The sequence below is a fragment of the Dreissena polymorpha genome, chromosome 5, assembly GCF_020536995.1.
Source record: "Dreissena polymorpha isolate Duluth1 chromosome 5, UMN_Dpol_1.0, whole genome shotgun sequence".
NCBI classification, from domain to species: domain Eukaryota; kingdom Metazoa; phylum Mollusca; class Bivalvia; order Myida; family Dreissenidae; genus Dreissena; species Dreissena polymorpha.
In genome coordinates, this window is record NC_068359.1 from 92,446,300 (window position 1) to 92,460,085 (window position 13,786).

The window sequence follows — 13,786 nt, forward strand, 5'->3', positions numbered from 1 at the left end:
TTGGCAAGCATGTGTATCTCATGAAGCTGCATATTATGAGTGGTGGAAGTTCAAGGTCAAGGTCATCCTTCAAGGTCAAAGGTAAAAAAAATAATGCACATTTTGAGTGGTGGAAGGTCAAGGTCATCCTTCTAGGTCAAGGTCATCCTTCAAGGTCAAAGGTCAAACAAAAAAAATTCAAAGCGGGGTTCTCATGAAGCTGCAAATTTTGAGTGGTGGAAGTTTAAGGTCAAGGTCATCCTTCAAGGTCAAGGTCATCCTTCAAGGTCAAAGGTCAAAAAAATAAAAAATAATTTCCAAGCGGCGTTATCATGAAGCTGAACATTTTGAGTGGTGGAAGTTCAAGGTCAAGGTCATCCTTCGAGGTCAAGGTCATCCTTCAAGGTCAAAGGTAAAGCAATAATTTCAAAGCGGCGTTTTCATGAAGCTGCACATTTTGAGTGGTGAAAGTTCAAGGTCAAGGTTATCCTTCAAGGTCAAAGGTCAAAAATAAATAAAAAATCAAAGCGGTGCAATAGGTTTTGTGTTTCTGACGAACACATCTCTTGTTTTATCAGAAATGAGGAGGATTTTATACCCCCTTCCCCCTATGCACCCCAACCTCTCTAAAAGGAATAGAAGTCTGAGAGGGGATATATTAGTTAGTCTGTAGGTCAGTTTGTTGGCTGGTATTAGTTTGTTGAAAGAAAAACTTGCTTATTTTTCTAGCAGTGCAGGGGTAAAATTCAATATGTGACAGACATCTAGATAGAATATTTTCTCTAAAAGTTAATTAAATATTTGTACATGGAAATTTTTGTTTTAGTCCAATAACTTGACTTAAATATATAAATAATATCAAAGGTATTCATATGTACTTGTCTTTTCCATGAATATGGCACGTACTAAAATGCCTTTAGGTGCATGTGGCCTGCTACAGCCAGCACTCGTTCAAAGCTATAATCTGTCAGGGAGTGGATATTCCTCTCAGGTTATTGATTGCTCCATTGAATGGTTATTTTTGTCTCCACATATAAAAAGTTAATTATGTCCAACACTTGTCAGTTTTCTCAATATTCCCAAAAAGGAAATATGATGGAAGTCTGAATTCTGCTTGGTAATATAATTGAAATTTAATGAAAATTGTTTTGATGAAAATTGTATGAGCACTAATAATGTGAAATTGTTTTCAAAAAGCTTCTCATTAAATTGACATTAAGAAACCTTTCCTGTTACTGCAAGTGTCAGGAATTGGAATGTGTCTTGTAATTATTTTCAAATTCACAATTGAATAACTGTGTTTGAGTGTATCTTTAGTTCTCTATTGAATGCAATACAACTTTTCTTCATTTATGTCATCTATTGTCTGGCAATGTAAGTTTGCACTCACCATGAATTGCAAAAGCATGTTACATAAAGGGCATAGATTGCTGTTCAAAATCATAATGAAATATGTATAATGAAGAAAATATATATATGCAGGAAGAAATAGATAGAGGTTTATATGATATATTATATACCATCAAAATTATAAATAAATATAACCATCCAAAGATGTTTTTTTGTATAATTGTGGAAAAATTATAAAGAAATGTTAAATGGTAAGTGTCATGTATTCGTCATATGTGTTTGCTTATTATGGAGGGATAGTTTGGTACCCAAGGATTCCAAGGGATTTTACAACATGAGCTTGTGACACAGACAATGCATTTTAATATTTTGACAATTTTATATTTGATCAATCATTAATCCATCAGTTCATTAATAATCCTGAACAGAGATATAAATTGCTGTCATCTCCACTGTGTTCAGATTGACAATCGAGGCAACCGGCTGCTGGCGGTGGATGACAGTGGTATCAACACACCGGCCATTGCAGCTGCCCATGCCATCAAACGCTACACGGCCCAGGCCGCTGACGAGATCTCTCTAGAGGTTAGAGCAGTACAGAGAATGTACAGCAAGCAGGGCATAGGCCTTATAAAGGCATATGTTGAGAAATTAGGATAAAGCGGATTTGAAGTATAAACCAAGCAATACAGTTTAATTCATTACCAAACCTGTTTAGCTAAAAAAAGTGTCTTTGTTAAAGCTTTAAACATTTTATCTGCTCAATGTCTTATAATAGATAGTATATTGAAAGCCAAAGCCTCTAAGAGATTGTGCACCCTTTGTTTATATCCCATTTTGGCTGTCAAAGAATAATATGTTCTAAAGCATAACTCCAATATCTCGTCACCATAAATGGGATACCCTGTTGGCATAAGGGGATACCCTGTCGACATAATGGGATACCTTGTCGGCATAATGGGATACCTTGTCGGCATAATGGGAAACCATGTCAGCATAATGGGATACCCTGTCTGCATAATGAGATACCCTGTCAGCACAATGGGATACCCAGTCGGCATAATGGGATACCCTGTCGACATAATGGGATACCCTGTCGGCATAATGGGATACCCTGTCGGCATAATGAGATACCCTGTCGGCATAATGGGATACCCTGTCTGCATAATGGGATACCCTGTCGGCATAATGGGATACCCTGTCGGCATAATGGGATACCCTGTCGGCATAATGAGATACCCTGTCGGCATAATGGGATACCCTGTCTGCATAATGGGATACCCTGTCGGCATAATGGGATACCCTGTCGGCATAACTAGGATGTATTGGCAGTATAATTAGCATATACAATGCATTTTCAGCATATTGTCAATATGGCTAGGATGAATGTTCATGTCTTTAAATGGCAAACTTGATTTTATACTCCCTTATATTACTAAGATATCAAGATGTGTATTGTGTGTGTATTGTTTCAGGTGGGGGATATAATATCTGTGATAGACATGCCACCGACAGATGACACCATCTGGTGGAGGGGCAAGAGGGGATTTGAGGTAAGCGGACTGTACTATGAAGTATATAGATTCTGAGGTTTAGTCTTAACTTAACCCTTTCCCACTCATAACCCAAGTGGAAATTGCTTTGTGCAAACAGCATAACACCAGAACAGCCTGCGAGTAACCTGCAGTCTGTTCAGGTTTTATGCTGTTTGCTGCTCAACAGTACCTAAGGAATGAACATGAAGCCTTTGAAACTTGAATTTAGTAAGAAAGGTATTTAATTAAATGCAACATTCTAAGGGACTCCAAATGCGTCAAAATACAACTAAAGGGTAAAGGGTTAAACTACCTAATGAATACTTGCGCAGGCTCTGGTGTTTATCGTATTAATAAAGACAAATCTTGAATAAAAATGTTTGTTGTAAATTGCCTAGTTATCAAAGGGGCCTGGTAAAAAAATGTGCAAGATTATTTGATAAAACAACTTGGTGTTGACATAATGAATCCTTGTGGTGTCAATGTCTTAAGATAGAAACAACACTAGCATGCCAATGAAACAGATGTGTTACTGGTTTTGAGATAATAAGGTAGAGTCAATCTTGTTTTAAGAGACCACAAAAGGGAGAAACCACAATTGGTCTCTTAATAAAATGGTCTTTAAATAAAAAAGACCATTCTGAAAAAAAGTAAAATCATCGTCAGTATCAAATTCATACTCATAGACCAATTTTGTGATACAATTATCCTGTTCAACGTTTAAATTATATGAAATAATCCAGATGTTAGTGTATTTAAACATCATTACCTCAACTATTAATAATCTAACAAACCACTGTTGCCTTTTTTGACGATAAATGTGTTTTAAGAATTTTATAAGCACAAACCACTGTTGCCATTTTTAGCTCACCTGAGCACAACGTGCTCATGGTGAGCTTTTGTGATCGCCTTTTGTCCGTCGTGCGTTGTGCGGCGTCAACATTTGCCTTGTTAACTCTCTAGAGGCCACATTTATTTCCAATCTTCATGAAATTTGGTCAGAATATTGGTCTCAATGATATCTTGGATGAGTTTGAAAATGGTTACGTTTGCTCGAAAAACATGGCTGCCAAGGGGCGGGGCATTTTCCTTCTATGGCTATATATGGCTATAATAAAATCTTGTTAACACTCTAGAGGCCACATTTATTGTCTGATCTTCATGAAACTTGGTTAGAAGATTCATCCCAATAATATCTTGGACGAGTTTGAAAATGATGCCAGTTGGTTGAAAAACATGGCCGCCAGGGGGACGGGGCATTTTTTCTTATATGACTATAGTTAAACATTGTTAACACTCTAGAGGCCACATTTATTTTCTGATCCTCATGAAACTTGCTCAGAAGATTTGTCCCAGTGATATCTTGGATGATTTCAAAAATGGTAACCTTTGCTTGAAAAACATGGCTGTCAAGGGGCGGGGCATTTTTCCTTATATGGCTATATATGACTATAGTAAAATCTTGTAAACACTCTAGAGGCCACATTTATTGTCTGATCTTCATGAAACTTGGTTAGAAGAAGCATCCCAATAATATCTTGGACGAGTTTGAAAATGATGCCGGTTTGTTGAAAAACATGGCCGCCAGGGGGCGGGGCATTTTTCCTTATAAGGCTATATATGGCTATAGTAAAACCTTGTTAACACTCTCGAAGCCACATTCATTGTCCAATCTTCATGAAATTTGGTCAGAAGATTGGTCTCAATGATATCTTGGATGAGTTTGAAAATAATTATGTTTGCTTGAAAAACATGGCCTCCAAGGGGCGGGTCATTTTTCCTTATATGGCTATAGTAAAATCTTGTTCACACTCTAGAGGCCACATTTACTGTCCGATCTTCATGAAACTTGGTCAGAAAATTCATCCCGATAATATCTTGGACAAGTTCAAAAATGATGCCGGTTGGTTGAAAAACATGGCTGCCAGGGGGCGGGGCATTTTTCCTTATATGGCTATAGTAAAACCTTGTTAACACTCTAGAGGCCACATTTATTTTCCGATCTTCATGAAACTTGGTCAGAAGATTTGTCCCAAAAATATCTTGTTATCTCAGGTGAGCCACTTTGGGCCTTTTAGGCCCTCTTATTTGGAAATATACGTGAAGTTGGTATATAGGAATTACTCGACCATTGGGGGAAAGCGGGGACAAATGTATTCATTCTTTCAAAGCTTATTCTGAGTAATTACGATTGCAAATAATTGGGACTGAACTTGCGTGAACCACGTGTTCAATATTAAGCATCGGTTAGAGCTCTTAACCGTTAACTCCACCTTCGTTCTCAATAAAAATTTAAAAGGCAGAGCTATGCACGTGCTATTACACGGTTAGTTAGCATGTTGAGTAAGACAAAGGAAGCCAATTTTATCGACCAGAAAGTCTTGTTTATGGCTTCTTGAAGGAAGCTGCTTTTGTTGATTACGTCAAACTGACGATAAATCGGCAATCACGTTTGTTCTTTACGATCAATAGATTTTTAAATTTACCACGTAGTTGCTAAATCGTATATTTGGACATCAAAACGCACGAAAATCAGCAGTTGCTGGTTGTGAAGACAAAAGTCGCTTAATACAATGTCAAAATAAAGTGAAAAGGCTCGGGGGTTGCATAAGACAAAGGTCGCTTTATTCAAGTGGTCGCATCCTTAAGATTGACTGTACTATATTCATAAATTAACTAGGCTTACATCAAAATTGTATAAAATCCATTGTGCATTTTGAAACGCAGTGTGATTGCAGGAGACTCTGATGTTCCTGTGGACTTTATTGCAGGTTGGGTTCTTCCCCTATGAGTGTGTGGAGCTGATAGGGGACAAGGTGCCTCAGGCAGTGGTGAGCAGCATTCCAGAGACACCACATAACAGGGCCTGTAAGTGAACAAGTCAGTGTGTGGGTGGGGTGGAGGTGAACCAGCCAGTGTGGGGATGGGGTGTTGTTGAACCAGACAGTGTGGGGGTAGGGTGAAGGTGAACAAGTGAGGGTGGGGTGGAGGTGAACCAGTCAGTGTGGGGTGGGGTGTTTTTGAACCAGTCTGTGTGGGTGGGTATACAGGGTTCCCAGCCAACCTGGAAATCAGGGAAAACCTTGAAAAAGACTTTCACTTTTTCTAGTCAGGGAAAAGTCAGGGAATTTGGTAAAAGTTCCTGAAATCAGGGAATTTTGTTTGGTCAGACTTTCCTGACTTAAAACAGCAAATTTATGCCTCTGCATGCCTATGGTGGCTTTGTAGTATACAGTCATGTAGCTTAGTTATGTCTGCAACTGCCATTTATTGAGGGTGCCTCTAACAAGAAATAGGTCGAAATTATGATCCTTTTATTTTTATTTAAAATTAGATGAGAGTCGGGGAAAAATCAGGGAATTTTGTTCTTACAAAAAGCTGGGAACCCTGGTATAAATCAACCAGACAGTGGGGTGTGGGGTGGAGGGAAACCAGTCAGTGGGAGGGCAAGTTGTTGTTCACGTCAGTGGGGGGGGGGGGGGGGGGGGAGTTGTTGAGCACGTCAGTGGGAGGGGGGGGGGGGTTGTTGAGCACGTCAGTGGGGGGGGGGTTGTTGAGCAGGTCAGTGGGAGGGGGGATTGTTGAGCAATTCGGGGGGAGTGGGTTGTTGAGCATGTCAGTGGGAGGGGGGATTGTTGAGCACGTCAGTGGGGGGGGGGGTTGTTGAACCAGTCTGTGTGGGTGGGTGTACATGGACCAGACAGTGTGGGGGAGGTGAACCAGTCTAGAATGTTAATCATAGATGAAACTAGACTAAATGTAGTTCACACATGTAAATCATGGATGAAACTGGACTAAATGTAGTTCACACATGTTAATCATGGATGAAACTGGACTAAATGTAGTTCACACATGCTAATCATGGATGAAACTGGACTAAATGTAGTTCACACATGTTAATCATGGATGTAGTGCACACATGTTAATCATGGATGAAAATGGACTTAATGTAGTTCACACATGTTAATCATACTGGACTATATGTAGTTCACACATGTTAATCATACTGGACTTAATGTAGTTCACACATGTTAATCATACTGGACTATATGTAGTTCACACATGTTAATCATACTGGACTTAATGTAGTTCACACATGTTAATCATACTGGACTTTATGTAGTTCACACATGTTTATCATACTGGACTATATGTAGTTCACACATGTTAATCATACTGGACTTAATGTAGTTCACACATGTTAATCATACTGGACTAAATGTAGTTCACACATGTTAATCATACTGGACTATATGTAGTTCACACATGTTAATCATACTGGACTAAATGTAGTTCACACATGTTAATCATACTGGACTAAATGTAGTTCACACATGTTAATCATACTGGACTATATGTAGTTCACACATGTTAATCATACTGGACTAAATGTAGTTCACACATGTTAATCATACTGGACTATATGTAGTTCACACATGTTAATCATACTGGACTAAATGTAGTTCACTTTTGTATTTTTCATTTAAAGGAAGTCTCTTTTTAGCTGAAATTATATCTTGGCTGAAAGTGTCGTCCCTTATTAGCCTTTTCAGACACTACAAGCTAATCTGGTATCATACTACACACGCATGCGTTAAGCCCAGTTTTCCCAGTACAAGGCTCATATGATCCTTTAGCACATAAGTCATTGATTATAACTATGACCATATAGTTATTAAGATCTGTCTTGCATTCAGGAAGTTGTTTATTCCTAATAAGCACTCATAGCCTTCAAGTTGTTATATTAACTGATGGTCTTCCATGTTTCAATGACTTGAACAGATGTTCTTCTAGTTTAAATATTAAATATTCAATGATGCTCAAGGGTTACTATGGAAACAAATAGTCAGCAACTTTAGTACTCATCCCTTAACATGGCCTGTTACTAATTGACAATGAGCTGTTTAGTAAATTACGCTTAAGTTGAAATAAACTATTCTTTACATGTTTAGTAGCTTTTGATAACAATTGGAAGATTGCAAGATTCAATAAGTTAGTAGTTTTCTTCACTGTTGAAGAGGGAAAATTGTTTTGATGGTTTATATTTGTCAGTTTATTAATAATTATGTAGTCCTTAATAAATGCTAAATAACATCATATTATCATTTAAATAATTGTCAATGGAATTTTAGTTCATACATTATGCAAATGATCCAGCATAATTCATTTTTCACCAAATAATCATAAAAGTTAATTTAAAAGTTAGTTTTAAAATGATTTCTACTGAGTTTTAAAATGGTTCTGAAAACATTTCAAAAGTTGCTTAGAATGCTTAACTATTTTGGGCATATGGTGATGGACCTAGGGTCTTTGGCCCTCGTTATATTACTTGTATCTCAAGTAATTACATGAAACTGTTGTACTTGCACAATCGCTCTATATAAGATGATATAGTTCTATTTTCAACTATTGACTGTGATTTTTCAGTGTTGAAGAAGCATGGCAAGTTCATCTCTTTTTTGCGCCTGTTCTTCAATACACGTCCCGAGCGTATTCAACTGAAGCAGTCTGGGATAGTGAAGGAGCGAGTGTTTGGCTGTGATCTGGGAGAGCACCTGCTCAACTCAGGACATGATGGTTTGTTTCAATATGATATTTACTTCCCTTTTGTGCATTTATTATACCCCTACTAACGTAGCTTGAGAGGGGGTATATTGGAGTCATTCGGTTGTTCAAGCAGTTTACAGGTATGTCTGTATAAAATCTTATATGTTTGTGTATTGAACATGGAGAGTAGATGTGGAAGAAACCATTCTCCCTCAGTGATCTACACATGCCTAGGTTATTTGAAACACATAAAAATTAATTGATGTGGAAAAATGCCATTGTACTAGTATGCGTCAAATGCACAAATTATGAAAAGAGGCTTTAGTCGCTGTCATTTGGAAGTAAGGTGTTAATAATGAATACTGCAGTACAATGCCTGTCTTTAGTGTACTCAAAAACATCACTAGCCACTAGTTTTGGCATTACATGGTATGTTAAATGTGTTTCAGTGCCCCTTGTTTTGAAAAGCTGTACCGATGTGTGCCAAAAACTGGGCTTAATGATATTGCGTAAAGTGTTTCCCAGATAAGCCTCTGCAGTCCACACAGGCTAATCAGGGACTACACTTATCACCTCAGTTGGATTTTCACTAAAAAGAGACTTAAAAGCAGAAAGTGTTGTCCCTGATTAGCCTGTATGGCCAGCATGGGCTTATCTAGGACGACTTTTTAAACTCATGCATAAAGCCCAGTTTTTTTCCCAGAACAATGTTCATTCATGGTGTGTTGTATGTGTTTTAGTGCCCCTAGTATTGAAGAGCTGCACTGATGTGATAGAGACCCATGGGCTGGTGGATGGTATATACAGGCTTTCTGGCATCACATCGAACATACAGAAACTCAGGTAGGGCTTAGTTTGCATGGCTCTATTTATACTTAAACTTACCATTTTTAATCCGTGTTTAAAGTAATTAAAGTGTTCATAGTGAATGTGTGTAAAACAGTTTCTAGTGTGGTATTGAACATTGCATTTAAAAAATAATCTCTCAAATTGTTTTCTATATCTATTTTTTGTTATCAATATATATTTATCATATTCCAATGAGAGTTTGTTTTCTGTACTGTGTACTATCTTGTGCATCTATGGTTTATTGTAACATAGCCCTGCATTCAAAGGTTAAGAGGGGCATATTGGAGTCATTTTGAATTATTGTTGTTACCGTTGGGTGTAGATGTGCAAGTCACAATTTTCATGTGCAGTTACCTTCTCAATCCTTAATCATCTACCCATGAAATTAGCCATTTAGCCATGGGTATTGCTGCCATGCCTGTAACAAAGCAGTGCATTAGCCATGTGTATTGCTGCCATGCCTGTAACAAAGCAGTGCACGAGGTTTAGGTTGGTAAGTTGTATTAGCCATGGGTATTGCTGCCATGCCTGTAACAAAGCAGTGCACGAGGTTTAGGTTGGTAAGTTGTATTAGCCATGGGTATTGCTGCCATGCCTGTTACAAAGCAGTGCACAGGGTTTAGGTTGATAAGTTGTATTATGGGTATTGCTGCCATGCCTGTTACAAAGCAGTGCACAAGGTTTAGGTTGGTAAGTTGTATGGGTATTGCTGCCATGCCTGTAACAAAGCAGTGCACAGGGTTTAGGTTGGTAAGTTGTATTATGGGTATTGCTGCCATGCCTGTAACAAAGCAGTGCACGGGGTTTAGATTGGTAAGTTGTATATTAGCCATGGGTATTGCCGCCATGCCTGTAACAAAGCAGTGCACGAGGTTTAGGTTGGTAAGTTGTATGGGTATTGCTGCCATGCCTGTAACAAAGCAGTGCACGAGGTTAAGTTGGTAAGTTGTATATTAGCCATGAGTATTGCTGCCATGCCTGTAGCAAAGCAGTGCACGAGGTTTAGGTTGGTTAGTTGTATATTAGCCATGGGTATTGCTGCCATTCCTGTAACAAAGCAGTGCATGGGGTTTAGGTTGGAAAGTTGTATTAGCCATGGGTGTTGCTGCCATGCCTGTAACAAAGCAGTGCACGAGGTTTAGGTTGGTAAGTTGTATTATGGGTATTGCTGTCATGCCTGTAACAAAGCAGTGCACAAGGTTTAGGTTGGTAAGTTGTATGGGTATTGCTGCCATGCCTGTAACAAAGCAGTGCACAAGGTTTAGGTTGGTAAGTTGTATCATGAGTATTGCTGCCATGCCTGTAACAAAGCAGTGCACGAGGTTTAGGTTGGTAAGTTGTATATTAGACATGGGTATTGCTGCCATGCCTGTAACAAAGCAGTGCACGAGGTTTAGGTTGGTAAGTTGTATTAGCCATGGGTATTGCTGCCATGCCTGTAACAAAGCAGTGCACGAGGTTAGGTTGGTAAGTTGTATTGTGGGTATTGCTGTCATGCCTGTAACAAAGCAGTGCAAAGGGTTAGGTTGGTAAGTTGTATTAGCCATGGGTATTGCTGCCATGCCTGTAACAAAGCAGTGCACGGGGTTTAGGTTGGTAAGTTGTATGGGTATTGCTGCCATGCCTGTAACAAAGCAGTGCACGGGGTTTAGGTTGGTAAGTTTTATTAGCCATGGGTATTGCTGCCATGCCTGTAACAAAGCAGTGCACAAGGTTTAGGTTGGTAAGTTGTATGGCTATTGCTGCCATGCCTGTAACAAAGCAGTGCATGAGGTTTAGGTTGGTAAGTTGTATTAGCCATGGGTATTGCTGCCATGCCTGTAACAAAGCAGTGCTCAAGGTCTAGGTTGGTAAGTTGTATGGGTATTGCTGCCGTGCCTGTAACAAAGCAGTGCACGAGGTTAAGGTTGGTAAGTTGTATGGGTATTGCTGCCATGCCTGTAACAAAGCTGTGCACGGGGTTAAGGTTGGTAAGTTGTATTAGCCATGGGTATTGCTGCCATGCCTGTAACAAAGCAGTGCACGGGGTTTAGGTTGGTAAGTTGTATTAGCCATGGGTATTGCTGCCATGCCTGTAACAAAGCAGTGCACAGGGTTTAGGTTGGTAAGTTGTATTATGGGTATTGCTGCCATGCCTATAACAAAGCAGTGCACGAGGTTTAGGTTGGTAAGTTGTATCATGGGTATTGCTGCCATGCTTGTAATAAAGCAGTGCACGGGGTTTAGGTTGGAAAGTTGTATTAGCCATGGGTATTACTGCCATGCCTGTAACAAAGCAGTGCACAAGGTTAAGGTTGGTAAGTTGTATTATGGGTATTGCTGCCATGCCTGTAACAGAGCAGTGCACAGGGTTTAGGTTGGTAAGTTGTATTAGCCATGGGTATTGCTGCCATGCCTGTAACAAAGCAGTGCACGGGGTTTAGGTTGGTAAGTTGTATTATGGGTATTGCTGCCTTGCCTGTAACAAAGCAGTGCACAGGGTTTAGGTTGGTAAGTTGTATGGGTATTGCTGCCATGCCTGTAACAAAGCAGTGCACGGGGTTTAGGTTGGTAAGTTGTATTACCCATGGGTATTGCTGCCATGCCTGTAGCAAAGCAGTGCATGAGGTTTAGGTTGGTAAGTTGTATTATGGGTATTGCTACCATGCGTGTAACAAAGCAGTGCACGAGGTTTAGGTTGGTAAGTTGTATGGGTATTGCTGCCATGCCTGTAACAAAGCAGTGCACGGGGTTTAGGTTGGTAAGTTGTATTAGCCATGGGTATTGCTGCCATGCCTGTAACAAAGCAGTGCACGGGGTTTAGGTTGGTAAGTTGTATTAGCCATGGGTATTGCTGCCATGCCTGTAATAAAGCAGTGCACGGGGTTTCGGTTGGTAAGCTGTATGGGTATTGCTGCCAAGCCTGTAACAAAGCAGTGCACGGGGTTTAGGTTGGTAAGTTGTATCATGGGTATTGCTGCCATGCCTGTAACAAAGCAGTGCACGAGGTTTAGGTTGGTAAGTTGTATCATGGGTATTGCTGCCATGCCTGTAACAAAGCAGTGCACGGGGTTTAGGTTGGTAAGTTGTATTAGTCATGGGTATTGCTGCCATGCCTGTAACAAAGCAGTGCACGAGGTTAAGATTGGTAAGTTGAATCATGGGTATGACTGCCATGCCTGTAACAAAGCAGTGCACGGGGTTTAGGTAGGTAAGTTGTATGGGTATTGCTGCCATGCCTGTAACAAAGCAGTGCACGAGGTTTAGGTTGGTAAGTTGTATTATGGGTATTGCTGCCATGCCTGTAACAAAGCAGTGCATGAGGTTTAGGTTGGTAAGTTGTATTAGTCATGGGTATTGCTGCCATGCCTGTAACAAAGCAGTGCACGAGGTTTAGGTTGGTAAGTTGTATTAGCCATGGGTATTGCTGCAATGCCTGTAACAAAGCAGTGCACGGGGTTTAGGTTGGTAAGTTGTATTAGCCATGGGTATTGCTGCCATGCCTGTAACAAAGCAGTGCAGGGGGTTTAGGTTGGTAAGTTGTATTATGGGTATTGCTGCCATGCCTGTAACAAAGCAGTGCACAGGGTTTAGGTTGGTAAGTTGTATTAGCCATGGGTATTGCTGCCATGCCTGTAACAAAGCAGTGCATGGGGTTTAGGTTGGTAAGTTTTATTAGCCATGGGTATTGCTGCCGTGCCTGTAACAAAGCAGTGCACGGGGTTTAGGTTGGTAAGCTGTATGGGTATTGCTGCCATGCCTGTAACAAAGCAGTGCACGGGGTTTAGGTTGGTAAGTTGTATCATGGGTATTGCTGCCATGCCTGTAACAAAGCAGTGCACGAGGTTTAGGTTGGTAAGTTGTATGGCTATTGCTGCCATGCCTGTAACAAAGCAGTGCACGGGGTTTAGGTTGGTAAGTTGTATTAGCCATGGGTATTGCTGCCATGCCTGTAACAAAGCAGTGCAGGAGGTCTAGGTTGGTAAGTTGTATGGGTATTGCTGCCAAGCCTGTAACAAAGCAGTGCACGAGGTTAAGGTTGGTTAGTTGTATGGGTATTGCTGCCATGCCTGTAACAAAGCTGTGCACGGGGTTTAGGTTGGTAAGTTGTATTAGCCATGGGTATTGCTGCCATGCCTGTAACAAAGCAGTGCACGGGGTTTAGGTTGGTAAGTTGTATTAGCCATGGGTATTGCTGCCATGCCTGTAACAAAGCAGTGCACAGGGTTTAGGTTGGTAAGTTGTATTCTGGGTATTGCTGCCATGCCTATAACAAAGCAGTGCACGAGGTTTAGGTTGGTAAGTTGTATCATGGGTATTGCTGCCATGCTTGTAATAAAGCAGTGCACGGGGTTTAGGTTGGTAAGTTGTATTAGCCATGGGTATTGCTGCCATGCCTGTAACAAAGCAGTGCACGAGGTTTAGGTTGGTAAGTTGTATTATGGGTATTGCTGCCATGCCTGTAACAGAGCAGTGCACAGGGTTTAGGTTGGTAAGTTGTATTAGCCATGGGTATTGCTGCCATGCCTGTAACAAAGCAGTGCACG

General features: G+C 40.3%; 1 protein-coding gene across 6 annotated transcripts in view; it reads left to right on the forward strand.

Annotated features, from left to right (window-relative positions):
- LOC127882166 (uncharacterized) overlaps nucleotides 1-13,786 on the forward strand; it is a 96,394-nt gene that overhangs the window by 58,942 nt on the left and 23,666 nt on the right. For all 6 annotated transcript variants that reach the window (XM_052430642.1, XM_052430647.1, XM_052430641.1 and 3 more), the window contains 5 exons: nucleotides 1,792-1,914; nucleotides 2,805-2,882; nucleotides 5,636-5,732; nucleotides 8,292-8,441; nucleotides 9,152-9,254. In XM_052430642.1, coding sequence (XP_052286602.1) covers nucleotides 1,792-1,914; nucleotides 2,805-2,882; nucleotides 5,636-5,732; nucleotides 8,292-8,441; nucleotides 9,152-9,254 — 551 coding nt within the window. The remainder of the gene's footprint in view (nucleotides 1-1,791; nucleotides 1,915-2,804; nucleotides 2,883-5,635; nucleotides 5,733-8,291; nucleotides 8,442-9,151; nucleotides 9,255-13,786) is intronic.